Source organism: Bos indicus, chromosome 21, assembly GCF_029378745.1.
Source record: "Bos indicus isolate NIAB-ARS_2022 breed Sahiwal x Tharparkar chromosome 21, NIAB-ARS_B.indTharparkar_mat_pri_1.0, whole genome shotgun sequence".
NCBI classification, from domain to species: domain Eukaryota; kingdom Metazoa; phylum Chordata; class Mammalia; order Artiodactyla; family Bovidae; genus Bos; species Bos indicus.
Window position 1 is genome coordinate 58,311,403 of NC_091780.1, and position 25,498 is coordinate 58,336,900.

General features: G+C 39.3%; 1 protein-coding gene across 12 annotated transcripts in view; it reads left to right on the forward strand.

Annotated features, from left to right (window-relative positions):
• UNC79 (unc-79 homolog, NALCN channel complex subunit) overlaps positions 1-25,498 on the forward strand; it is a 288,494-nt gene that overhangs the window by 120,487 nt on the left and 142,509 nt on the right. For 11 of the 12 annotated variants that reach the window (XM_070775592.1, XM_070775586.1, XM_070775587.1 and 8 more), the window contains 4 exons: positions 280-308; positions 6,723-6,952; positions 8,778-8,949; positions 10,579-10,809. In XM_070775592.1, coding sequence (XP_070631693.1) covers positions 280-308; positions 6,723-6,952; positions 8,778-8,949; positions 10,579-10,809 — 662 coding nt within the window. The remainder of the gene's footprint in view (positions 1-279; positions 309-6,722; positions 6,953-8,777; positions 8,950-10,578; positions 10,810-25,498) is intronic. The other variant, XM_070775598.1, reaches the window with a different exon arrangement.

Sequence of the window (25,498 nt, forward strand, 5' to 3'; positions counted from 1 at the left end):
CAAATGACTGGGTGAGATTAAAATTATTTGATCTGAATTCTAAGTCATATCTGAGAAGGTTGAATTATTTCTAGGAATAGGTAAAGTATTTGCGGCACACAGGCATTTTAAATCTCATTAAGAATGAGTAGATGACAATTCATGAGACAAAGGAGAAAGATGTTTTGGCCAAATCTGGAGGTTGTGTTACTAAGCTTGTTTTTACTCCTCTTCGTGGCTGCCCTTATTTAAAATGGGCTCTCGTTTTTTGTTGATATTTTGTGTACCTTCCCCTTACAGCTGAAATATCTGCTATATGTCAGAAGAAGGTAAGAGCAAACCATCTGTGTGGTGCGGCATGATTTGCTGTGTTTGTATGTAAATTCATTCATTGACATCTGTCTCATTTCTGCACCATGGTTTCCCAGTATGTACATGTCACTGTATTTGTGAAGGGGGAAAGGAAATTATTCAGCATGCAAGATTGCTATGTCTCGATGGCCTCTATTTCCATTTCTGCTTTTGCTTACCCATCATATGCACAGTGTTTCTGAAAAATAATATGAAATAAAAGCATATGTGTAACTCTGGGGTAGAAACCTGAATACAAAAGTGAGTGACAATGCAACTTAATTTTGGTAAATGATGATCTTGTTTGCTAAAAAATCTTTATTGTTTGCAAGTGGAGTGCAAGTGATCCAACACTTGTGTGTCAAAAACATAACCAGACCAAATATATATGGAAAATACATATTTATATGTGAGGTGAATGATATCTCTACTTAAAGATTCTTCCTTCAAATAGCCACTGTTCATGACACTTTCCCTGAACTATTTCCATCTTCTTTTCTTGTTCTAGTTGTTTGAGAAATACAAGAGAAGGTAGTATGATGTCATACAAAGAACTCTGGACTGGTTGATTGAGATACTTGGATTCTGGTCAGCTGTCTTCCCATCTAGCTATGAGACCATGTACATGTCATTTAAACGTTTTAGGAGTTGATTATGAGTGGATACCTTTGGAGGGCTGTTTCAGTTTTCTATTGCCATGTAATAAACTATCCTAAAGTGTATTAACTTATAACAGCAAACATTTGTTTGATCACAATTTTGTGGATCAGCAGCCCTGCCTATGCTCACCTAGATAGTTCTCTTCATAAACTCCTCTAGGCTCACTCAGGTATTTGCAGTCAGTTAGTGGGTTTGCTGGCAATTGGCTGGTCCCAGATGACTTTATTCCCATGTCTAGAGCCTCATCTGGGATGGCTGGAATGGTTGGGATGACTGGGGTATCTGGCCCTCTCTCTTTCCATTAGGTGTCTCATCTTCCAGGAGGCTAGGCTGGATTTGTTCTCAAGGTATGAGTGTTCTGAAAAAGAGAGGAGGCTGCAAGGACTTTTGAGACTGAAGCTCAGTGGTAGCACAGCATCACCTCTGCTGCATTCCATCGATCAAAGCAAGTCCAAAGCACAGCCCAGTTTAAACAAGTCGGCAAATAGACTCCTCCTCTTTTAGAGAAGGAGCAGCAAGAATTTTGTGACCATATTTAATCTACCACAATTCACCTTCTGCACATAATTACTTACATTCTTTCTGTATGACAAATATTCTTACCACCTTACGAGACCTGCAGAAGTCTAACCCACTTATGGCTTCAGGCTTAAAGTCCTGTGATCTGCATCTGGTCTGCTCACTGATGAAACCCTTCAGGTACAAATTTTCTTGAACCAGAGATTGGTGAATTAAAAAGCAAGTTATGTGCCCTCTACATACCCAACACAAAATGGTGAGACAGGGATAGGATGACAGCAATAGACCTCTGTTCAAAAAGAGCAAGAGCAAGCAGATAGCTGTCACTAGTCTATAGCAACTCCAGCCATGAACATGTCAGCAGTTCTTCTGTCTCCAGGGATAGCAAATGTGCCTTGATTAGGGTCTGATTTTGCTTCCTGGGAGTAGTTTCCTAATTCATTTTTGTCCTGGGATCTTGCCTCCACTCTCTAAGACATGTTTACTTTTCAATAAGAAATAGCCCATGTTGCTGAGTGACTCTCTCAGCCTGCCTCCTGCGTGCAGAAATGGGGTCCGTAGACCTCTTCTTGTGTCACACTGTGTCCCTTTTAGTCTGCGGGTGGTGCTTTTACTCGTTTGCCTTTCTTTCAAAGTTTGCGGATTTTCAGTGAATCTCATTGGAGTTCAGTGCCCTCAAAGCCACATCTGTAATTCTTTTTGAGACAGTTCCTTTTATATTGTGGGCATTTCAGTCTGCCTTAACATTATTAGAAGCTAGGTTCTAGCAGAGACGCTCAACTGGGCATCACCTTATATCTTTCGGAAGTCTTAACAAAGGATCATAGTCATTCACCATACTTTTGATTTCATTTTTATCCTGAGGCTATTTACTACTTTGAGGATCTTTTACAAGCTGGAGAGACTAGGATGAGAAACAGTTTTATTTCCTAAGTTGACATATCCTTGCTCTGGTGGTATACCTAACATATTTGACACCCACAATGGATCATTTTTTAACACTCTCCTCATTTATGTGACAAAATTATTTTTGGTAAAAGCTTAAAAGTAGCACATTTTATTACTTATTCTTTAATAAATGTATTTTATATGAAAGTTCATTTTGAAAACTTTTATTTGGTTCATAATAGATCCTAATGTTTCAAGCTTGCTTTGGGCAAAGCTTGTGTCTTTACCTCTTTCAGTACTAGATATTTCTACATTTGAACTGTAGGTTTGAAATAAATGGCAAGATTGTATCAAATACATTGTAAATCAACTATATTACAGTAAAAAAAAAGATTATGTCAAATAAGCATCAAGAGACAGACTTTTCTTAATTTTGTTTTTGTTATTCGATGATACCACTTGGAATTATTTATTTATGTTTAAAATTCTAAGCAGTGAGGATTTCTCTGGTGGTGCAGTGGATAAGAATGCACCTGCCAATTCAGGGGACATGGGTTTGATCCCTGGTCTGGGAAGATTCCACATGCCATGGGCAACTAAGTCTGTGTACCATAATTACTGAGCCCACATGCTGCAAGTACTGAAGCTTCTCAACAGGAGAAGCCCCTACAATGAGAAGCCCACACACTGCAACTAGAGAAAGCCTGTACAAAGCAACGAAGACCCAGTGTAGCCAATAAATAAATAAATTTATGAAAAAAAATTCCAAGCAGTGAAACAGCGTGGTTTGAGTGAACATATGAAAACATACCCAGCTGAATCTGAACTCAAGAGAAATCTCTCTGGTTTACTTTTGAAATGAATGCATGTAGCTGAGTTCACAGGGTTGAGGACTGTCTGTGGCTTGGAAATCTATTATCCCGGGTTTCCCACATTGCAGGCAGATTCTGAGCCACCTGCAAAGCCCTATTTAAACTTAGTAGGTGCTGTAGAGAAATTAACACAACGTTGTAAATCGACTATTATTGTTCAGTCGTTCAGTTGTGTCCGACTCTTTGCGACCCCATGGACTGCAGCATGCCAGGCTTCCCTGTCCTTCACCATTTCCTGGAGCTTGCTCAAACTCAGTGATGCCATTCAACCATCTCATTCTTTGTCATCCCCTTCTCCTCTTGCCTTCTGTCTTTCCCAGCATCAGGGTCTTTTCCAGTGAATCGACTCTTTGCATCAGGTGGCCGAAGTATTGGAGCTTCAGCTTCAGCATTAGTCCTTCTAATGAATATTCAAGATTTGTTTCCTTTAGGATTGACTGGTTTGATCTCCTTGCAGTCCAAGGAACTCTCAAGAGTCTTCTCCAACACCACAGCTCAAAAGCATCCATTCTTTGGTGTTCGGCCTTCTTTATTGTCCAACTCTCACTTCAACTGAAAAAAAAAAAAAATTAAAAAACTTAATAGGAACCATAGCAATTGTTTAGAACTTTGACCAACCAAAGGTTATTTAGGGGCAAAGTATTTTATCACTGATATTATTTAGAAATGATGGCACGTGGTATTAAAGCAGGTTAGGCTGACTTTCAGTTTATATTCCAGATACTAATGTATGCAGTATATCCAGATACTACCTAATGTAGCAGCATGAAGCAACAACTGTTTAATTATGCTTTTAGATTCTGAGGGTCAGGGATTTGGGCAGGGCACAGTCCACAGCCTATCTCTGCTTGATGATATTTGGGGCCTCATCTGGGAAAACTAACAGCCTCCCAGGTGGCTCATTGGTAAAAAATCCACCTGCCAATGCGGGAGACGTGGTTTGGAAGGTCTCCTGGAGGAGGAAATGGCAACCCACTCCAGTATTCTTGCCTGGGGAATTCCCATGGACAGAGGAGCCTGGTGGACTAGAGTCCATGGAGTCACAAAGAGTGAGACACGACTTAGTGACTGAGCATGCATGCACGCGCTGGGGAGACTTGAATAGCTAGGGGCTGAAATTATCTAGTGGCATCTAGATCATATGTTAGGGCTCTGGGATGGGGTGACTTGAAGGCTGGGCTTAGCCAGCCCTGTTGAGTAGAGACTTACTGCCTCTCCATATGCCTGGGCCATGACAGAATCCTGAGAAGAGTATCCTGATGAGGAAGCTTCTGAAGAAAGAACTTTCTCAGACCGCAAGATGTCTTTTTAGAGGCAGCATGTCTTTTTAGAAATTGCCTTGGGAGTCATATGAGTATTACTCAGCCGTGTTTTCTCAGTTCAAGCTGGCACAGCCCATTTGGGTTCAAGGCACATGGAAGCCTATCTGAGGAACCAAATCCAAAGAGCCTCAACCACCACTGGACTTCATTTAATGAGACCACCTTGAACCTCCAGCCAGGAATTTGCATGTGGAAAGAATGTAAATAATTTGTGACCAGGAAATAGGATAGGAGATTGTAGGCCTTAAACATCAGGACTTTATTATAGCTAATAACTACCCACTAAACCCATCTGTTCTGTCTGTTAGTTGCTCAGTCATGTCTGATTCTTTGTGACCCCAAGGACTGTAGCCCTCCAGGCTCTTTTGTTCATGGGATTTTCCAGGCAAGAATACTGGAGTGGGTTGCCATTTCTTTCTCCACACTAAGCCCATATCCACATTCCATTGTTTATGTAACAGTGGGAATCCCAGAGGAACAAAGACTAATTACAGTCAAAAGGAAGAAATAAGCACTAACAGTGTGCTCTGACATCAACCATGTTGCTAGTGATGTGGTTTGGTTTGGTTTGGAGAAGTCCCAAACTGGTAAGGATTCATGTGCTTCCAGAATGAAACTTAGTATGTGAAAGAGAAAGAAAGAGCACAAAGCAAGAAATATACCTCACTTGGAGAAGTCAGGACTGACTTGGATATTGAAGAAGACATAGGTCTCGGTGCAGAAGAAAGACATTGTATTTTAACAAATAATTTAAAAAACATTAATAAAAGGGAAAAAAGATCATAAAAATTTAAACTTGTTTTTATGATTTATTGACCCGAGTCCTGTTCAGAAAATGAGATTTCCCAGCACTTGTATCCAAAGCCTTGTGCTAAAATCGAAGTGGAACAAGCCTTACTTTGAAATGATTTTTCCGATAAGCAATTCAACACACGGTCAATGTCTGGATGTAGGTTTTGTGCTTGCTTTCTTCTTTCTTCTGTTTCCCCAAGATATCTGTCATGGAAGGTTCTCCAATCTTCTCCAAGCCCTGAGTTCATCATGGCTTAGGGTATTATTTCTCTGGTTCCATATTTTAAAAATAATGTTATTGGATAATAGTTGATTTACAATGTTCTGTTAGTTTCATGTGGACACCCAAGTGATTCAGTTATGCATATACATATAATCATATTCTTTTTCAGTGTTTTCCATCTTAATAAGCTCTATCAAAAGGGTGAAATGCTTTCTGACACAAGCTATTGAGTATGTGGTGGTGGCATCTCTAACAGGCTTGGGCACACTTTTATGGAGAGATCAGGGATATTTCCTGATTGCTCCTCAAGTTGCTTGATGTGGGCGTGGGCGCTGCCTTGCCCCTCTGCTTCTTGTCAGGGCAGCTCTGATAATAAACTCCCCTGAACTCTGGATCTCTCTTTTTCACTGCACCATTTTTCACACTTCATCTGTTGATTCTTTTTCTGTAGCTGATGTTCAACAGCTGCATCTATGAATGGTTATCACTGTGCTTTGATGTCCCCGTGTTATCAACTGACACATTCTTTAGGTCTTGATAGAAAGAACGCTGGTGGGGATGGGCAGGCCAGCTTCTGGGCCATCAGCTGAGCACAGCACAGCTCCCTACCTGTCCTTGAATGCATCAAGGACAGATGAGCTGCAATAGAAATGTGGTCTTTAGGAGATGGATAAAATAATTTTGAAAGTTTATTTTAGGGTTTAAAATTGTTTGTTTCCTACCCTGATGTGCTGTGCTAGGCTTTCTCTGGACCACAGTTTTCATTTTTTTTTCATATTTCTGCTGAAAACTGTTGAAACACCAACTTGAAATAATCTAGGAAGCCCCCCACACCCCATGCCAGATAGCTGAGGTCACTTTATAGAGGACTTTTTAACACAGTTTCATTCATATTTAGAGAGTTTCTACTACTCAACACAAACAGAAACCACTTCTCACCTTAATTTTTAACTATGACTGAAATCTAACTGGCTAGAGATGAGCTGCGTTTTGGAAACTAGTGACGCTTTGGGAAAGTCCTGCCTCTTCTAGTGGCCCTAGAAATTTCTGTTCGTTCCAATGGTTAGCCCAGTTTACCTCAGTGGTGAATTTTAATTGATTTCACTCTTCTTCTAGAACTGCAGTTCCCATGTTAGAAGAGCTGTGGTCACGTGCTTTTCAGCAGGATGCTGTGGTCGTCACGGAAACAGGCCTGTTCGGTACTGCAAAAGATGCCACTCAAATCACCATAGTAACGAAGTGGGGGCCGCCTCAGAGACCCACCTCTATCAAACCTCCCCTCCACCCATCAACACCCGGGAATGTGGTGCTGAGGAGCTTGTCTGTGCCGTGGAGGCCGTGATTAGGTAACAGGGTTGTTAGTAGCTTTCCCTGAAAACTCTGCCTTCTCTCTGAGCCACCCTTTCCCCATTGAGATGTGTACATTTAATTCAACTCCAAGAGCCCTCAGCCAGACAGCTCACTTTCTACAATGCTGCAGTGATGATGTTTTAATTCACTCATTCAACAAATATTTTTATGGAATGCCAGTTATGTGCCAGGCATGTGGTAGGCACAGGAAGACAGAAGAAAGTGAAATATGGTCTCTGCCTTCAAGTTACCCATGGGGGGGTCTGTAAAAATAGAAGCACGAATTTGCCAGCCAAAGTGGTGAGCACAGTGACAACACAGAGATGGGACTCTCAGGGAATGGAGAGGAGGCGCCCGTCAGATGGAAGGGGTGGGAGAGAGGTGTCCCAGACTTGACTGCAGCAGCGAAGGATGGGAGAACTCTAGATAATTCGGTATTGGAGTAAACCAGAAGGCTGTGGAGTAAGATGGACCAGATCCTGCAGGCAGCTGGCTTTTTCTATCACATGAAAAAAAGCGAGCTTTACAAGTGATAACTCTAGACTTGTTCTCTTTTTGTATACTATTCACTGAGACAAGATTTTTAAAGATAAAGAAACAATATTAGAATGTATGTTTTAAAGATAAGGACTAAGTCTTCTGTTTCTCTTATCCCAGTGGCCAACACATGTGGAAGTGCAATAAATGTTTGCTAAATAAAACAATGCAGAAAGTTTGGAAAGAGAAAAAAACAACCATACTCCTGTCATCACCATCAGTTTTTTTTTTTGCATATGGTCTAGTTTTATTCAAATGCTTATTTTACTTATATAATTGCAATCACAGTGTATCCACATTCTTTTTGATATAACATTATACCATTAGCTCCTCTCCACGTTGTGTAGTTTCCACATTTATCATTTTTAGTGGGTACACTAGATTATTTTCCTCCACCATTAGACACTTCAATTTCTTCCATTATTTTTACTGTTATTTTTGTGTATAGTGCCAGTCCTGTATTTTTTATTTATTTAGGGTACATGACCAGATGTGGCTGACTGGATCAAAGGGTATGAATATTTTAAGGACACTTGATACCTTACCAATCTGATTTTCAAAGAGTGTATGTGAATTTCATACATCATGATAGTTTTTGCTACACCCTTGCCAACATTGTGTATTATTTTTTTAAATTGTCATCTTCTTAGAAAATTGAAAAAGGAATCTTTTTTGTTCACTGTCAGGTCTTTGAATTCTATTAAATGTTTTTCCATGTGATTATCAGTTCCTCAAACTGTACTTGATCATGCATTTGATGTCCACGTAGCTTCATATGGGACTTCCCTTGTGGCTTAGCTGGTCAAGAATCCACCTGAAACGCAGGAGACCTGGGTTCGATCCCTGGGTTGGGAAGATCCCCTGGAGAAGGAAAAGGCTACTCACTCCAATATTCTGGCCTGGAGAATTCTGTGGACTGTATAGTCCATCGGGTTGCCAAGAATCTGGCATGATGGAGTGACTTTCGCTTTCACTTTTTTCTTTCATAGCTTCATATTAGATATAGGAGAAGCATTGGCTTCTAGTGGGATGATTGTTGAACTTAAAGCAGAAGGCATCAGTTCTGGTTGATTCTTACTGATTGGAGGAAGTAGTCTCTTTGTGCCTCAGTTTATAGATCTCTGAGATGGGGATGGAGTAGAAAATAACAAGGACATGAGGTCCTTCCAGTTTAAAGGAGAAATGAGTCATGCTTGAAAACTTGTGAAGTAATTGCTCTGAATAGGGTCATTATCTTGAGTGTGCTTTTGGGTAGTCTTACCTGAAATTTCTCCTCTCCCGCAGCTTGTTGAAAGAAGCCGAGTTCCATGCTGAGCAGCGGGAACATGAGCTGAATCGCCGGCGGCAGCTGGGCCTCTCCTCTTCGCATCATTCCCTGGATAATGCTGACTTTGACAATAAGGATGATGATAAGCACGACCAGCGGCTACTCAGTCAATTTGGAATATGGTTCTTAGTAAGAAAAGAAGTTAATTAATCTCTAACATCTTATGTTTTATTCCAACATTGCCCTGGTGATGAGTTTCTTCTGTTCTTTTTAGGGAAGTAAATAGTAAACGGTGAAAAATTAACCTTCGCATTCACCACCACCAGTGTGTGTGCTCAGTCATGTCCCCCAGGGACTGTAGCCCACCACTTTCTTCTATCTGTAGAATTTTCCTGGCAAGAATACTGGAGTGGATTACTGTTTCCTCCTCCAGGGAATCTTCCCGAGTCAGGGATCGAACCCCACGTCTCTTGCGTCTCCCGCACTGGCAGGCAGATTCTTTACCACTGCGCCCTCTGAGAAGCCAACCTTAGTATAGGAAATCTATACTCTAGGACAGTGACTGCACATTGGATTTACCCATGAAGGCTTTCAAAAAATGTCATTGCCCAGATTCCATCCCAGAATCTTGGGAACTTTTTAAAAAGATCCCTTGTTGATTCTAATAAATAGCCAGGTGTCAGAACCTTTTGTGCCAGATTCTAAACTGTTGGAAATGCACTTTTGACAAGAAACAAGTGGGTAAGTTGCTAGAGTATATTGTGAAATATTGGATTCAATATAATTTATAGATCATTCACCTCCCACTGATGTAATATTTTGTTTGCAAGTTCAGTTACTGTGGATCTTTTTGTTTATTTATGGCAAGTCTGTAACACAGCCAGAAAAATTATTGCCAAACCAGTGCAGGGAATTTGACTTCTATTGACTGAGTCAGCTGAAGTATTCACTCAAAAAAAATCAAACATATAGATGCAAAGTTCCAAGAATGCTGAAGTTGACAGTTCTGCAGAGAAGCAGACTTTTGTTTTTGCCCATTGGAGAAATAGATTAAATCTCCTTAGTGATACATCTCTTTTATGCTTTCATATATTTTTTTGCTTTGTTTTGCTTTATCAAATTTGAGTTTAATTATTGATTTTGCATGTCTCACTCCTAGAACTTATTATCTAATGACAAACTGACTACTATTATGAACTCATTGAGGCAAAGATAATGTGTTATTTATTTTTTATATTCCTGAATCCTATTTCAGTGCTTAATAAAAGATTAATGAATAAATGGTGAACAGTTTTGAAAAGTCTATAATGTGGTGAACTGAGGGGTGGTGCTCTAAGGTTTCAGAATTATTACTGCTAGAAAATTTTTAGTGAATCTGATCATTTTGGAACTGAAATATATAGAGATTATTTTTGCACTGAAGATTTATGAAATTTCACTTTGTAGACTTAACTTCAGGATGGGGAACACATGTATACCTGTGGCGGATTCATTTTGATATTTGGCAAAACTAATACAATTATGTAAAGTTTAAAAATAAAATAAAATTAAAAAAAAAAGTATTTACCTGGTACAGAATATATAATTGATTTCTTTTAGGTGAAAAAGCTTATTGGGAGGTGCAGTCTTGAGGGGAAGTTGTTGCAGTTCGTCTCTCTGTAGAGAAGAACACAGTTTCCAGGATAAGTGGTCCTCCATCATTTATATAGGACTGTCTATTTCAAATGGATTATCCGGGACATCTCTTTTTTTTTTTTTTTTGTCTTTAAACAAACATATTATGTACTGAGGCTGAAGGAGAATCTAATCTATTTCCAGGTGAGCCTCTGCACGCCCAGTGAGAACACGCCTACGGAAAGCTTGGCCAGGCTCGTGGCCATGGTGTTCCAGTGGTTCCACTCCACAGCCTATATGATGGATGATGAAGTTGGAAGTTTGGTTGAAAAGCTGAAGCCTCAGTTTGTCACCAAGTGGTTGAAGACAGTATGTGATGTTCGCTTTGATGTCATGGTCATGTGCCTTCTTCCCAAACCAATGGAATTTGCCCGGGTAAGTGGAGGCTGTCAATTAAAAAAAAAAAATTAATCAATAATTGATCTAGGAAAGAAATGGAGGGGAGAATGGATACGTGTCTATGTATGAATGAGTCCCTTTGCTGGTCACCTGAAACTATCTAACTAACTAAATTAACAACATTGTTAATTAGCTATACCCCAATAAAAAAATGAAAAGTTTAAAAAAAAAAAGGGGAAATATTATTTGAGCCAACCTGAGGATTATAACCCAAGAGATAGTCTTTCAGAAAGCTCTGAAGATTGTTCTGCCCTTTGGAGGCCAAAGCACAGATACGTAAAATTTTGAGACAAAGGGTTTTATGTCAAGTGATATATTATTGACAGTTAACACAATCCAGATCTACACATACTAAGTGAGTAATGCTGCTGTTGATGGGGTTGCAAAGAGTCAGACACGACTGAGCGACTGAACTGAACTGAACTGAGTGGGTCACGGGTCATCATGGCCTCTTACAAGATAAGAAGGAAAGTTATTTCCCAAGCAGTTATGACGCTTGATGCGATTAAGAAGGAACGTTATCTCCTAAGAAAGTCTGGTTAATGCAATTGCATAACATGTACTAAAGGGGAAGGAGGAGGCCTAAATGGGCAGAGAAGAATTTTTATGTTTAAAATTTTCTTGCCCTGCTATAAAATACTCATCTTTTTCATCAAGACCTACAGCTTGGACCTTGTTGGAGAGGAGGACTTGGGGAGAAGCACTATTGTTACTGAAAACCTGGGTTTACTTCTCAGTGGGTGTTGAGCTGAGAGATACAACAAGGCAAAGATCAGGAGAAGGAAGGACTTCTTAATACTTGCAGCAAGTAAGGAGAACACCAGGCATCTTTCCAAGGCAGTGTCTCTCAACAGCAAAATTGGAGACCTTTTAGGCTAAGGATATATGCATATTCATGAAGGGGCTTGAGCAGAGGAGAATTCAGCATAGAACTGGGGCAAAGATGGACAGAGTCCAAGCTTTAGTTGATTAAAGTCAAGAGCGTCAGAAAAAGTCAACACCATCTTTCCTTCTGACCAGTCGGGGGTCTCGGCATGTCATCACCATCCTCCACCTGGGTGGGGGCCTTGCTTCCTGCAGAACTCAAAAGTGTGAGGTAGATTCCCTGAGGAGGAACTAGGACTCTTTTATTGCTAGACTATTGTTTCTTGGCTGATCTTCCTTTATTACTGTCCTTAAAATTGTTGATTACTGAGACCTGTTCAAGGGCAAGCATTGTGAACATGCTTAGATCACAAAATGGCTTAGGTGAAAGTGGCTTCTCTTCTGGCAAGAAAACCATGCCTGGTTCTTTCTCTGGAGCCCTACCCTGTCTGCTGACACCACCTTACATACTAGTGTTATCAGTGTCTGTAGAAGAGGAATACCTCTCTTTAATTTAGTCAATAGAGCTAAATGAGTTTAGTTACTACATTTTAGCTGATATGCTGTTTTGATGTTAGTTTGAGATGGGGAAGAATGGCAAGATGAATATGTGACATATCTTTAAAAAATTTAAGGGACTATTCTTTCCTGACATTGCTGAATATTTTAACTAAGAAACAAGAAATAAAAAAAGCTTTTCCATGAGGTTGTTAGAGCTCAGCCTTTTTCTGGTTTGGGGAAAGGCTAACATTTGACTAGGAGCAGTTTCTGTGGTTTCACATATATATCTAGGGATGAATGGTCCCTGCCCTCTCATGTGGAATGCCCAAAGGACTTAAGGTGAAAGTGAAACTTGCTCAATCATGTCCAACTGTTTGCAATCTCATGGACTATACAGTCCATGGAATTTTCCAGACCCTTCTCCAGGGGATCTTTCCAACCCAGGGATCAAACCCAGGTCTCCTGCATTGCCGGCAGATTCTTTACCAGCTGAGCCAGAAAGGAACTTCCCAAATGCTCCTTTTCTTCTGGCTCTAGGACAAATTTCTCTTTGCTTGATCTCTTGCTTCTGCCTTATTGGATCACAGGTTTCAGATGCACAGCTGCTAAGACTTCGTACTATCATTCATGTCTAACCCGGCAAGATGGATATCTAGAATCAGTTTCTGCCAGTAATACATGAAATTTATTTCAAGGTATTTTCTAAGTTTTATTTTTATTTGTGACTTTTGGGTTTGCTTTCAATGAAATTTTGAGGCAGTTTTCAGTTTAAATAAGAATTTTAAGAAGAAAACATAATACATACCTTCTAGAGAGTAGGTTTTATTAGATTTCCAGGAGTCAGAGCATTCTGTGCATTTATCAAGATACACTTTCTTCTTTGGTGCCACCTACTGACTTATGTATAAAATCAGATTTTTGCATAATGGAAATTCCCCATTTCCTGGCATTCTTTGACTGTGTTGATATGTTTTCAATTATTGTTTCTTTTGGAATAGTAAAGAATTAGTGTGATATGATTCTGAAAAGAGCTTCCCAGGCGGCGCTAGTGGTAAAGAATGCCTGCCAGTGCAGCAGACACGGGTTTGATCCCTGGGTCAGGAAAATTGCCTGAAGAAGGAAATGGCAACCCACTCCAGTATTCTTGCCTGGAACCCCACGAATTCTGAAAAATAAGAGGAAATGATTATATTGGGAGGAAAACTTTTCCTCTTCCAACTTGGCTCCAGCAGTTGGGAGCCTGCATGTAATTGTCAAGAGACATGTTAACAAGAATTTCCAGATGTTCAAACTGGATTTAGAAAAGGCAGAGGAACCAGAGATCAAATTGCCAACATCCACTGGATCATACAAAAAGCAAGAGAGTTCCAGAAAAACATCTACTTCTTCATTGACTATGCCAAAGCCTTTGACTATGTGGATCACAACAAACTATGGAAAATTCTTAAAGAGATGGGAATACCAGACCACCTTACCTGCCTCCTGAGAAATCTGTATGCTGGTCAAAAAGCAACAGTTAGAACTAGACGTGGAACAACAGACTGGTTCCAAATTGGGAAAGGAGTAAGTCAAAGCTGTGTGTTGTCACCCTGTTTATTTAACTTATATGCAGAGTACATCATGTGAAATGCTAGACTGGATGAAGCACAAGCTGGAATCAAGATTGCCAGGAGAAATATCAATAATATCAGATATGCAAATGACACCACCTTTATGGTAGAAAGTGAAGAGGACTGAAGAGCCTCTCGATGAAAGTGAAAGAGGGAAGTGAAAAAGCTGGCTTAAAAATCAACATTCAATAAACTAAGATCGTGGCATCTGGCCCCATCACTTCATGGCAAATAGATTGGGAAACAATGGAAATGGTAACAGACTTTATTTTCTTGGGCTCCAAAATCACTGCAGATGGTAGTGCAGCCATGACATTAAAAGACACTTGCTCCTTGGAATAAAAGCTATGAAAAACCTAGACAGCATATTAAAAAGCAGAGACACTACTTTGCCAACAAAGGTCCATCTAGTCACAGCTATGGTTTTTCCAGTGGTCGTGTATGGATGTGAGAGTTGAAGTGTAAGGAAAGCTGAGTGCCAAAGAACTGATGCTTTTCAACTGTGGTGTTGGAGAAGACTCTCGAGAGTCCATTGGACTGCAAGGAGATCAAACCAGTCAATCATAAAGGAAATCAGTCCTGAATATTCACTGGAAGGACTGATGCTGAAGCTGAAGCTGCACTTTGGCCATCTGAATGTGAGGAACTGACTCATTGGAAAATACACCAATACTGGGAAAGATTGAAGGTAGGGGGAGAAGGGGACGACAGAGGATAAGATGCTTGGATGGCATCATTAACTTGATGGATATGAGTTTGAGCAAGCTTTGGGAGTTGGTAATGGATAGGGAAGCCTGGGATGCTGCAGTCCATGGGGTCACAAAGAATCAGACACGATTAATTGACAGAACTGACTTGTTATTAACAAGAGGAGAGACAAAGTTTATTTACATTTACACACAGAAGTACTCATTGATGGGAAACTTTTTTCAATAACCAGAGATAAAAAGTTTATATGCCAAACTTCTAGAGTGTGAGGAGCATTTGTGAGGAGGCTTGAATGGGAAGATAGGGAAAGTTCTTTTGGGTGTTTTGATGCTAATGGAAATGGGCAGCCTTTCTCCAAGACAGCTGAATTCACAAGAACTCCTTTTGGAGGGGCTTAATAGAAGCCATATTTTCTGGAGGCTCCAGTTTAGTCACATAAAGGAAGTTCAGATGAGATTTCTCTCTGCGTCTTCTTTAGTGCAAATGTTTCCATTTAATATACTCTTTATACCAACTCTGGGGGTCTGAGTGCCTCCCCACATTTCTCCCATCTGTAACTTCCTTAGAAGTTTCGCACAAAAAGGAATCTAGGTTGATTGACTTGGAGAGAAGATTTGGGTTAGGAACTGCTAGGTAAGAGATACACGAAAGAGGAAAATAACATAAATTGGAATAAGGAAATAGAAAACAAAGATTAGTGGTTAGAGTAGACTATAAACCTAGTTTCTACGGCCTAAGGAAAACAGTGAAGATTTCTAGATGCTGGGCTTGAAGCATCTCCAGATGATGATGAATTCATCAGTGTCACTCATGGTTATTTTCTGAAGCAGAGCCTGGAAGATGTGGGTGTTTGGTGAACGTCCCAAGTGGCCTAAACTGCTGAAGCAAGAAGTCTTTTGAAGTTTATATCAAGTTGCCTGCTTTAGCTTGCTGGGCTTTGGGACAAGACTGCCTAGAGTCTCAGTAAGGATCTGGGCAGGCAGGTTTTAGTTCTCAGTGACACCAAGTCAGAAAGGTAGGCAAAACAATTGGGAACATTAATTACTCACAAAGTGTGCAAGACAGCAGGATCCAGTTTATAAAGAGGTGAAAAACAGCTCAGTGAACAGGACTAGATCTGATAACCCTCAAGTGTGAGTATAGTTTTCTGTTGAAACAATTTCTGAATTTTCCAGTTTTGACCAAAGATAATTAAAAGTAAGATATTCTGTTCACAAAGTAAGTCTAGTCTCATTAAATTTGGCCTGATTATTTACATACAACGAAAGTGGTATTTGACCACATGGGCCTTCAAGAGTTTGTTTTGCTGCAAGTTTTTTCTAGAATCTCAGATTGGACATTTAAAGGCCTTTCCATGCTGGGAAGCCAAACCAAGAATTTGTCATATTTATCTGCAGTATTTGTAGATTTGGGTGAATTTTTCTTTTTGAGATCCCTTGAATGCTCTAAGGTTTCTGGGTCTGTCAGGAAGTGACTTTTCTTATTTGCTTATAGACTGGGGACATCAAAAGTCAAGTAGCAGGCTGGTTTTTCCAAGAGGGCTTTATAAGCATGGGCTTCATAATGTCCACCACAGTTCTTTAAAGCTGTCTGGTCATATTTGATTCTTTGCCTATCTTTCTCGAGTATGACATTTTAGTCAAAGCCTTGATAGCATAACCAGTTTTTCCTATTATGTCCAGTTACAAGGAGAACAGATTTTTATTAAGCTTGTGTAAATAACTATGCATGCATGCTAAGTCTCTTCAGTCATGTTCGACTCTGTGTGATGCCAGGACTGTAGCCACCCAGGTTCCTTTGTCCATGGGATTCTCCAGACAAGAATACTGGAGTAGGGCTTCCCTAGTGGCTCAGATGGTAAAGAATCTGCCAGCAATGCAGGAGACCCAGGTTCGATCCCTGCATCAGGAAGATCCCCTGGAAGAGGAAATGGCAACCCACTCCAGTATTCTTGCCTGGAGAATCCCTTGGACAGAGGAGTCTGGCAGGCTGTGGTCAACAGGGTTGCAAAGAGTTAGAAACGACTTAGCACAGTGCATGTGTATAATTGATTCCCTTTGCTATACAGCAGAAACTAATACAACATTTTAAATCAACTATACTCTAATAAAAATTAATTAAAAAAGTAAAATGCTGTGATTAAAGATCTGATGAGAGTAACTGGAATTATGATGTTAAAATTATTCCATTATTGTCTACTATCAGGCAAAGCAGCATAAAAATATAATCATGAACACAAAGGGCATATAATTTTTACAAATTGCATATAATTTCTGAAATATTTATGTTAAAAATATTTACCTATATAGATATAAACTAGAGAGGGTTAAGCATCTCTTCTTATTTGCCAATGCTTTTCATGTAGTTCAACCTATCAAACAGACCTAATTAGTTTAACATCTCTTTCTACTAGGAGTGAAGAATCCTTTGAGATTTTCTGAAAGCTACCTCAGAAGCCTCAAAGTCAATTTGAGATCAAGATTTTATTTAGGATTTGATTTTGGAAAGCAAAATATCTAAAGCTGTCAAAAAATCAAAAGGTTTGGATACTCAATTAATCAGGTTGATACGTTGCTATGAAATAATACTTAGTTATCCATTCAACCAAAATGGCAATTCAAATTTCAAAAATAAATATAGAATCTAATGTGATAATTTTAAAAATTAGCTTTTTTAACATTGAAAAGACTTGGTTCTCCTAAATAATTGAGGACATGATGAAGATGTGTGCCCATCTCCCCCCTCCCTGCCTCCAACAGATCCTATACAATTTTCTATTTTCAGTCATATTTCTGCCCTTCACTTTCCTCTTTCTCACCAGGATAACCTTTATACAATCTCTAAACAACTACTTTAGGACAGAATTACTCTTTCTTTCCTTGACAAAAAACACATCCTACATTCCTCGAATATTCTGCATACAGAGGTTTTTTTCTTCATCCTTATTATTTCTAGAAGTTTCATTTATATATTGATTATAATTTTCAACACTTAATGATCTCTGTTTTTCAAAGACCAGGAGGTAAACAATTGTGAATTGCTCGTCACATACCAGCATTTTGTAGCAAAGTTTATGATTATTCTATTTTTGTTTTATACTAGTATATTTTTATGATTATACTATTATACTCAGTGCTGATAACTTCTATCATAACTTCTACTGGATATGCTTCTTCATAGTGTAATTTCTCAGCATGGCAAAATGAACATATTTATTAGCAGATCCAAATAATTTTAGCATCTCTGTAAAAATAAGAAGCCAAAAGTAGATAAAATTAAACTTATGTAGAAATGATCTGGATATTCAATGAATATCACTCATGTAACTTAATATAAATTTAATTTCAGGTTATGAAAAAGATTTTGGAAACTACTTCTAAGAAGATATGTCATAAAACACAATTACTGTTGAAATAAAGCTTGTCATAGTAATTTAATTTGATGAAAATGAAATCCATCTTATAATTTAAACATATAAAGTAATTTAAACATAAAAAGTAAATATAATATTCCCTTATTTGACTAGTAAACCCATATAGAATAAAAACTGTGTTCATATCATACTCAGTGCTGGTAACTCAGAAGATGCAGCTGTTTTTATCAAACCAACAGTATTAAAATAGTCTTATTTATCAAAGATTTACACAAACTGTTACAGAATTCAGATTTGGCAGATCGCCATTTATTTTTTTTTAATATAAATTTATTTATTTTAATTGGAGGTTAAGTACTTTACAATATTGTATTGGTTTTGCCATACATCAACATGAATCCACCACGGGTGTACACGTGTTCCCCATCCTGAACCCCTCTCCCACCTCCCTCCCTGTACCATCCCTCTGGGTCATCTCAGTGCACCAACAACCTGTATCACGCATCAAGCCTGGTCTCGCGATTCGTTTCACATATGATATTATACATGTTTCAATGCCATTCTCCCAAATCATCCCACCCTGGCCCTCTCCCACAGAGTCCAAAAGACTGTTCTATACATCAGTGTCTCTTTTGCTGTCTCGCATACAGGGTTATCGTTACCATCTTTCTAAATTCCGTATATATGCGTTAGTATACTGTATTGGTGTTTTTCTTTCTGGCTTACGTCACTCTGTATAACAGGTTCCAGTTTCATCCACCTCATTAGAACTGATTCAAATTATTCTTTTTAATGGCTGAGTAGTACTCCATTGTGTATATGTACCACAGCTTTCTTATCCATTTATCTGCTGATGGACATCTAGGTTGTTTCCATGTCCTGGCTATTATAAACAATGCTGCGATGAACATTGGAATACATGTGTCTCTTTCCCTTCTGGTTTCCTCAGTGTGTATGCCCAGCAGTGGGATTGCTGGATCATAAGGCAGTTCTATTTCCAGTTTTTTAAGGAATCTCCACACTGTTCTCCATAGTGGCTGTACTAGTTTGCATTCCCACCAACAGTGTAAGAGGGTTCCCTTTTCTCCACACCCTCTCCAGCATTTATTGCTTGTAGACTTTTGGATAGCAGCCATTCTGACTGGTGTGAAATGGTACCTCATTGTGGTTTTGATTTGCATTTCTCTGATAATGAGTGATGTTGAGCATCTTTTCATGTGTTTGTTAGCCATCTGTATGTCTTCTTTGGAGAAATGTCTATTTAGTTCTTTGGCCCATTTTTTGATTGGGTCATTTATTTTTCTGGAATTGAGCTGCAGGAGTTGCTTATATATTTTTGAGACTAGTTCTTTGTCAGTTGCTTCATTTGCTATTATTTTCTCCCATTCTGAAGGCTGCCTTTTCACCTTGCTAATAGTTTCCTTTGATGTGCAGAAGCTTTTAAGTTTAATTAGGTCCCATTTGTTTATTTTCACTTTTATTTCCAATATTCTGGGAGGTGGATCATAGAGGATCCTGCTGTGGTGTATGTCGGAGAGTGTTTTGCCTATGTTCTCCTCTAGGAGTTTTATAGTTTCTGGTCTTACATTTAGATCTTTAATCCATTTGAGTTTATTTTTGTGTGTGGTGTTAGAAAGTGTTCTAGTTTCATTCTCTTACAAGTGGTTGACCAGTTTTCCCAGCACCAATTGTTAAAGAGATTGTCTTTTCTCCATTGTATGTTCTTGCCTCATTTGTCGAAGAAAAGGTGTCCATAGGTGTGTGGATTTATCTCTGGGCTTTCTATTTTGTTCCATTGATCTATATTTCTGTCTTTGTGCCAGTACCATACTGTCTTGATGATTGTAGCTTTGTAGTAGAGCCTGAAGTCAGGCTGGTTGATTCCTCCAGTTCCATTCTTCTTTCATTTAAAAACCAACACTAGAGAGGCAAGTGTTGGTGGAAAGGAAAAGCTGCTTTAATCAGAAAAGCCAGCAGTCTGGGGAGAAAGCAAATTCATTTCCCAATACCAAATTAGAAGATTCTGCTCAGGCATGACAGTTTTTTAAATTTAATTTTTTAATTGAAGTATAGTTGATTTATAATGTCATGCCAATCTCTGCTCTACAGCAAAGTGACTCAGTTATATACATGTGAACATTCTTTTTTTCATATTCTTTTCCATTATGGCTTATTATAAGATATTGAATATAGTTCCCTGTGTCATAGACTAGGACCTTGTGGTTTTTCCACCCTGTATACAGTACTTTACATCTACTATTCCCAAACCCCCTGTCCTTCTCTTCCCCACCTCCCTCTCCCTGGCAACCACAAGCCTGTTCTCTATATCTGTGAGTCCATTTCGGATTTGTAGGTAGGGTCATTTGTGCCATATTTCCACATTTGAGATTTCAGACGTGTGATGTCATATGGCGTTTGTCTTTCACTTTCTGATTTACTTCACTTAGCATGAGAATCTGTAGTTGCATCCATGTTGCTGCAAATGGTCTTATTTCCTTTTTATGGCTGATTAGTATTCCACTGTGGGCTTCCCCGGTGACTCAGTCGGTAAAGAATCTTCCTGCAATGCAGGAGACCCTGATTCAATCCCTGGGTCTGAAAGATCGCCTGGAGAATGAAATGGCAACCCACTCCAGTACTGTTGCCTGGGAAATCCCATGGACAGAGGAGCCTGGCAGAGTTGGACACGACTTAGCAAGTAAACCACCACCACCAGTATTCCTTTGTATATATGTACCACATCTTCTTTATCACCTATTGATGAATGTTTGGTTGTTTTCATGTTTTGACTATTGTGAGTAGTGCTGTTGTGAATATAGGGGTGCATATATCTTCTTGAATTACAGTTTTGTCTGAGTATATGTCCAGGAATAGGATTGCTGGACCATATGGTAATTTTATTTTTAGGTTTTTGAAAAACCTCCATACTGTTTTCCACAGTGGTTGAACCATCTTACATTCCCCCCAGCAGTGTAGGAGGGTTCCCTTTTCTTCACACCCACTCCAGCACTTGTTATTTGTAGACTTTGGATGATGGCTGTTCCGACGTGTTAGGTGGGACCAGCCATGACAGTTTTTAAAGGGAAAAAGGGGAGAGAATCTCAGTGAATGATCAAGGCAGGAGGTTGGGTTCTGCATCATTCTCCATTGGGTGCTGACTGGCTGACTTTCTCTTCAGATGGTATATTGCTTATGTGATCTGCCTGCAGGATCTGCCTTGGGGGCTGCTGGCAGTAGAAAGCTAGTCATTTTTTAACTACTTAACTCTTCATTCTTACTTCTTTTAATCTGGGAAAAGAATCAACAGGTTAGGCAAAGCACGATGTATCTTCAGGAAAGCATTAGGCCAGGAATTATGTTAAACTGCTGCGTGATCTCATTCATAAAACAAATAAGCAAACAGGAAAGGGCCAAAAAGCTGCTTACAAATCCCCACTTGTCCAACATCATTTCATATCTATGGCATTAGGGGGAAAAGTCCGTCTTCTATAACTTCTTCCTGCTAACATAGGGTTTTAGGAATATTTAATTTTATAAGCTGTTAGTTTTCCTGAATGGAGAAGGCAATGGCACCCCACTCCAGTACTCTTGCCTGTAAAATCCCATGGATGGAGGAGCCTGGTAGGCTGCAGTCCATGGGATCGCTAAGAGTCAGACATGACTGAGCGACTTCACTTTTGCTTTTCACTTTCATGCACTGGAAAAGGAAATGGCAACCCACTCCAGTGTTCTTGCCTGGAGAATCCCAGGGATGGGGGAGCCTGGTGGGCTGCCGTCTATGGGGTCACACAGAGTCGGACACGACTGAGGCGACTTAGCAGCAGCAGCAGCAGCAGCAGCAGCAGCAGCAGCAGCAAGAGGAGTGTTAATTGATGCATATCAGGAGGAGAAACAAATTTTTCCTATTTTATGACAAGAGGCAATAGTACAAGTTAAAGCAAGGCATCTCTTGGGCTGAGAGCCACATTCATGTCCTTGAATGTTTGCATTTATAGAGATGATTCTCAGATCCTTGAGAAGATAGTGCTGAATGGGAGAAGGTTTAAGTCTCAGAGAGGGAGAGAAAAGATGCAAGTTTGTAAAATAACAATCTAAGGACATTTCAAGGACATGTTTGTCTATTAAAAGGTTTTGGATGGGACAAACAGATTCTTTTGGGAGCACTGAGATTTTACATGTATTTTGAGGGAGGAGATTTATGGGAGGGGGAAAAATTACTCATGTTGAGAATCTGAAATTTTTAACAGGTCCAAGTTGAGGCCTCAGTTGAGAAGAGGGCTCAGAGGAGCTTGTCTGAAGAAACTGAGGCCTAAGGCAATTACTATTTAAGTGTTTCTTCTTAAGGGCAGGACAGTCCCTTTTCCTCGTTCTGACTTTTTATAATATCTGTAAGCATCTTGAGATGAATAGGGGAGGCTTTGGGACTGGTAAGAAAGATAGATGAGCTTTGGGATTCTTCTAGAATCACAGTTATGTTTTTTTTTAAAATACTCAATAAGGCAAGGCCATTTATTTTTCATTCTTCAAAGCATTAGATGACAGCCTCAATAATAACATTAAGGAGCTGGCCTGCCCACCCAACCCCGTTACTTTGAATTAATTTCTTTTATATCAGAGACAAGATTTTCAGCTTAATTGGAAAAGCCTCCTATGAACTGAGATTTGCAAATTTAGAGCTGTGTGCCTTTGTAATAGTTTTTATAAATTGTGTGACAAAGGTTTTAGACTGTATTCCCCTGAGTAGATTGTTCTATTTTAGCCAATTAAACTTCTGAGGGAAGGCCTTTATAACATCTCCTACCAGGCTCTGAATGTCAAGCTCCAACTGGGTCATTTGTAGGAGGGACATGGTAGAGGGGGATTTATGGTGGGTGTGGGTTTTAATTTTCTTTCTAAATCTGATTTCTATTCTTGAATTATGTTAAAGGAGTCTTTTAGCTAGCTGTGACTTTTTGTGTGTGTGTGCTTCTGTCAGATTGGTCCTCCCATAGTTGATAAGAGAACATTTATTTAGGGTGAGAGCTCTCTAAAATCTTCTTAATTATAAAAAGTTTTCCAAATCAAAGGATCCATTGTCTGGTCACTGACAACTTAGGATCTTCATAGGTATATCTGTTTCAAAATGTGATTCAAAATCAAAAGGCCTTTGTATGACTTAAGCATAAATTAAACAGCCAAAGGGACCTCAGGAATGATGCATCCAACAATCTCAGCATTATCAGTGTTAGCTCTTCTGAGTCTAGATACCTAACAACAACAACAATCTCAGAAACGGAGTCACTTCCTGAAAATATCTAGTCGGTCATCTAGGATGTTGGCCAATATGATGCTAAATAGATATTTGAAATTTAAATGGAATTGATTTGTTTTAATGATGTGGAATTCTAGATATGAAAATTAAATACTGAAAACTGAATTCATTTAAAGTAAGATAGTTTTGGGACAATTAATCTATGACCAAGGAGGCAAGAATATACAGTGGGGAAGAGACAGCCTGTTCAATAAATGATATTGGGAACACTGGGCAGGTACTTGCAAAAGCATCAAATTGGACTACTTTTTCATACTATATACAAAGATAAATTCACAACGGATTAAAGACTTAAATGTAAAAGCTGAAACCATAAAATGTCTAAAAGAAATCATAGGTAGTATGCTCTTTGATATCAGTCTTAATACTAATTTTTAGATATGTCCCTGTAAGCAAGGGAAACAAAAGCAAAAATAAGCACATGGGGCTACATCAAGCTAAAAAGCTTTTGCACAGCAAAGGAAACTTTTGCAAAAGTAAGAGGCCACATACTGAATGGGAGGAGATATTTGTAAATGATATATCTGATAGAGGGTTAATATCCAAAATATACAAAGAACTCATACAACTCAACATAAGAAAATCTAATTAAAATTAACCAGAGAACTTGAATAGACATTTTTTCAAAGAAGACATACAAATGGCCAGCAGACACAGGAAAGATGCTCAAGATCACTAATGATCAGTTCAGTTCAGTTCAGTCGCTCAGTCATGTCCGACTCTTTGAGACCCCATGAATCGCAGCATGCCAGGCCTCCCTGTTCATCACCAACTCCCGGAGTTCACTCAGACTCACATCCATCAAGTCAGTGATGCCATCCAGCCATCTCATCCTCTGTCGTCCCCTTCTCCTCCTGCCCCCAATCCCTCCCAGCATCAGAGTCTTTTCCAATGAGTCAACTCTTCACATGAGGTGGCCAAAGTACTGGAGTTTCAGCTTTAGCATCTTTCCTTCCAAAGAAATCCCAGGGCTGATCTACTTCAGAATGGACTGGCTGGATCTCCTTGCAGTCCAAGGGACTCTCAAGAGTCTTCTCCAACACCACAGTTCAAAAGCATCAATTCTTCAGCGCTCAGCCTTCTTCACAGTCCAACTCTCACATCCATACATGACCACAGGAAAAACCATAGCCTTGACTAGATGGACCTTTGTTGGCAAAGTAATGTCTCTGCTTTTCAATATGCTATCTAGGTTGGTCATAACTTTCCTTCCAAGGAGTAAGCGTCTTTTAATTTCATGGCTGCAGTCACCATCTGCAGTGATTTTGGGGTCCCCCAAAATAAAGTCTGACACTGTTTCCACTGTTTCCCCATCTATTTCCCATGAAGTGATGGGACCGGATGCCATGATCTTCGTTTTCTGAATGTTGAGCTTTAAGCCAACTTTTTCAGTCTCCACTTTCACTTTCATCAAGAGGCTTTTGAGTTCCTCTTCACTTTCTGCCATAAGGGTGGTGTCATCTGCATATCTGAGGTTATTGATATTTCTCCCGGCAATCTTGATTCCAGCTTGTGTTTCTTCCAGCCCAGCGTTTCTCATGATGTACTCAGGGAAGTGCAAATCAAAAGTACAATGAGATATCACCTTATACCTGTCAGAATGGCTGTTACCAAAAAGATGACGAATAGCAAGCACTGATGAGGGTGCGGAGAAAAGGAAACTTTTGTGCCCTGTCTATGGGAATGTGATGCATCTGCTATGGAAAACAGTATGGAGATTCCTCAAAAAACTTAAAAACAGAACTATCATATGATTCAGCAACTCCACTGTTGGCCATTTTGCCCAAAGAAAGCAAAAACACTAATTAGAATAGATATATGCACCCCTATATTAATTGCAGCATTATTTACAATATACAAGACCTGGAAGCAACCTAAGTGTCCATGGATAGATGAATGTATAAAAATGTGGTACATATGTGATGGAATATTGCTCAACCATAAAAAAGAATGAAAAAGAATGTTGCCTTTATGACAACATGGATAAGCCTACAGAGCATTATGCTAACTGAAATAAGTCAAAGAAAGACAAATACTGAATGATTTCACTTATATGTGGAGCCTAAAAAAACAAATGAATAAACATAACAAAACAGAGACAGAGTTGTAGATACAAAGAAGAAACGGTGTTTCCCAGAGGGGAGGAGGTTTGGGAGAAGAGAGAAATAGGTGAGAAGTTTAAGAGGCATAAACTTCCAGTTGCAAAATAAATGAATCACAGATATGAAATGTACAGTGTAGGGGGAATAAAGTCAGTAACTAAGTAATATCTTTATATGGTGACATGATAACTAGATT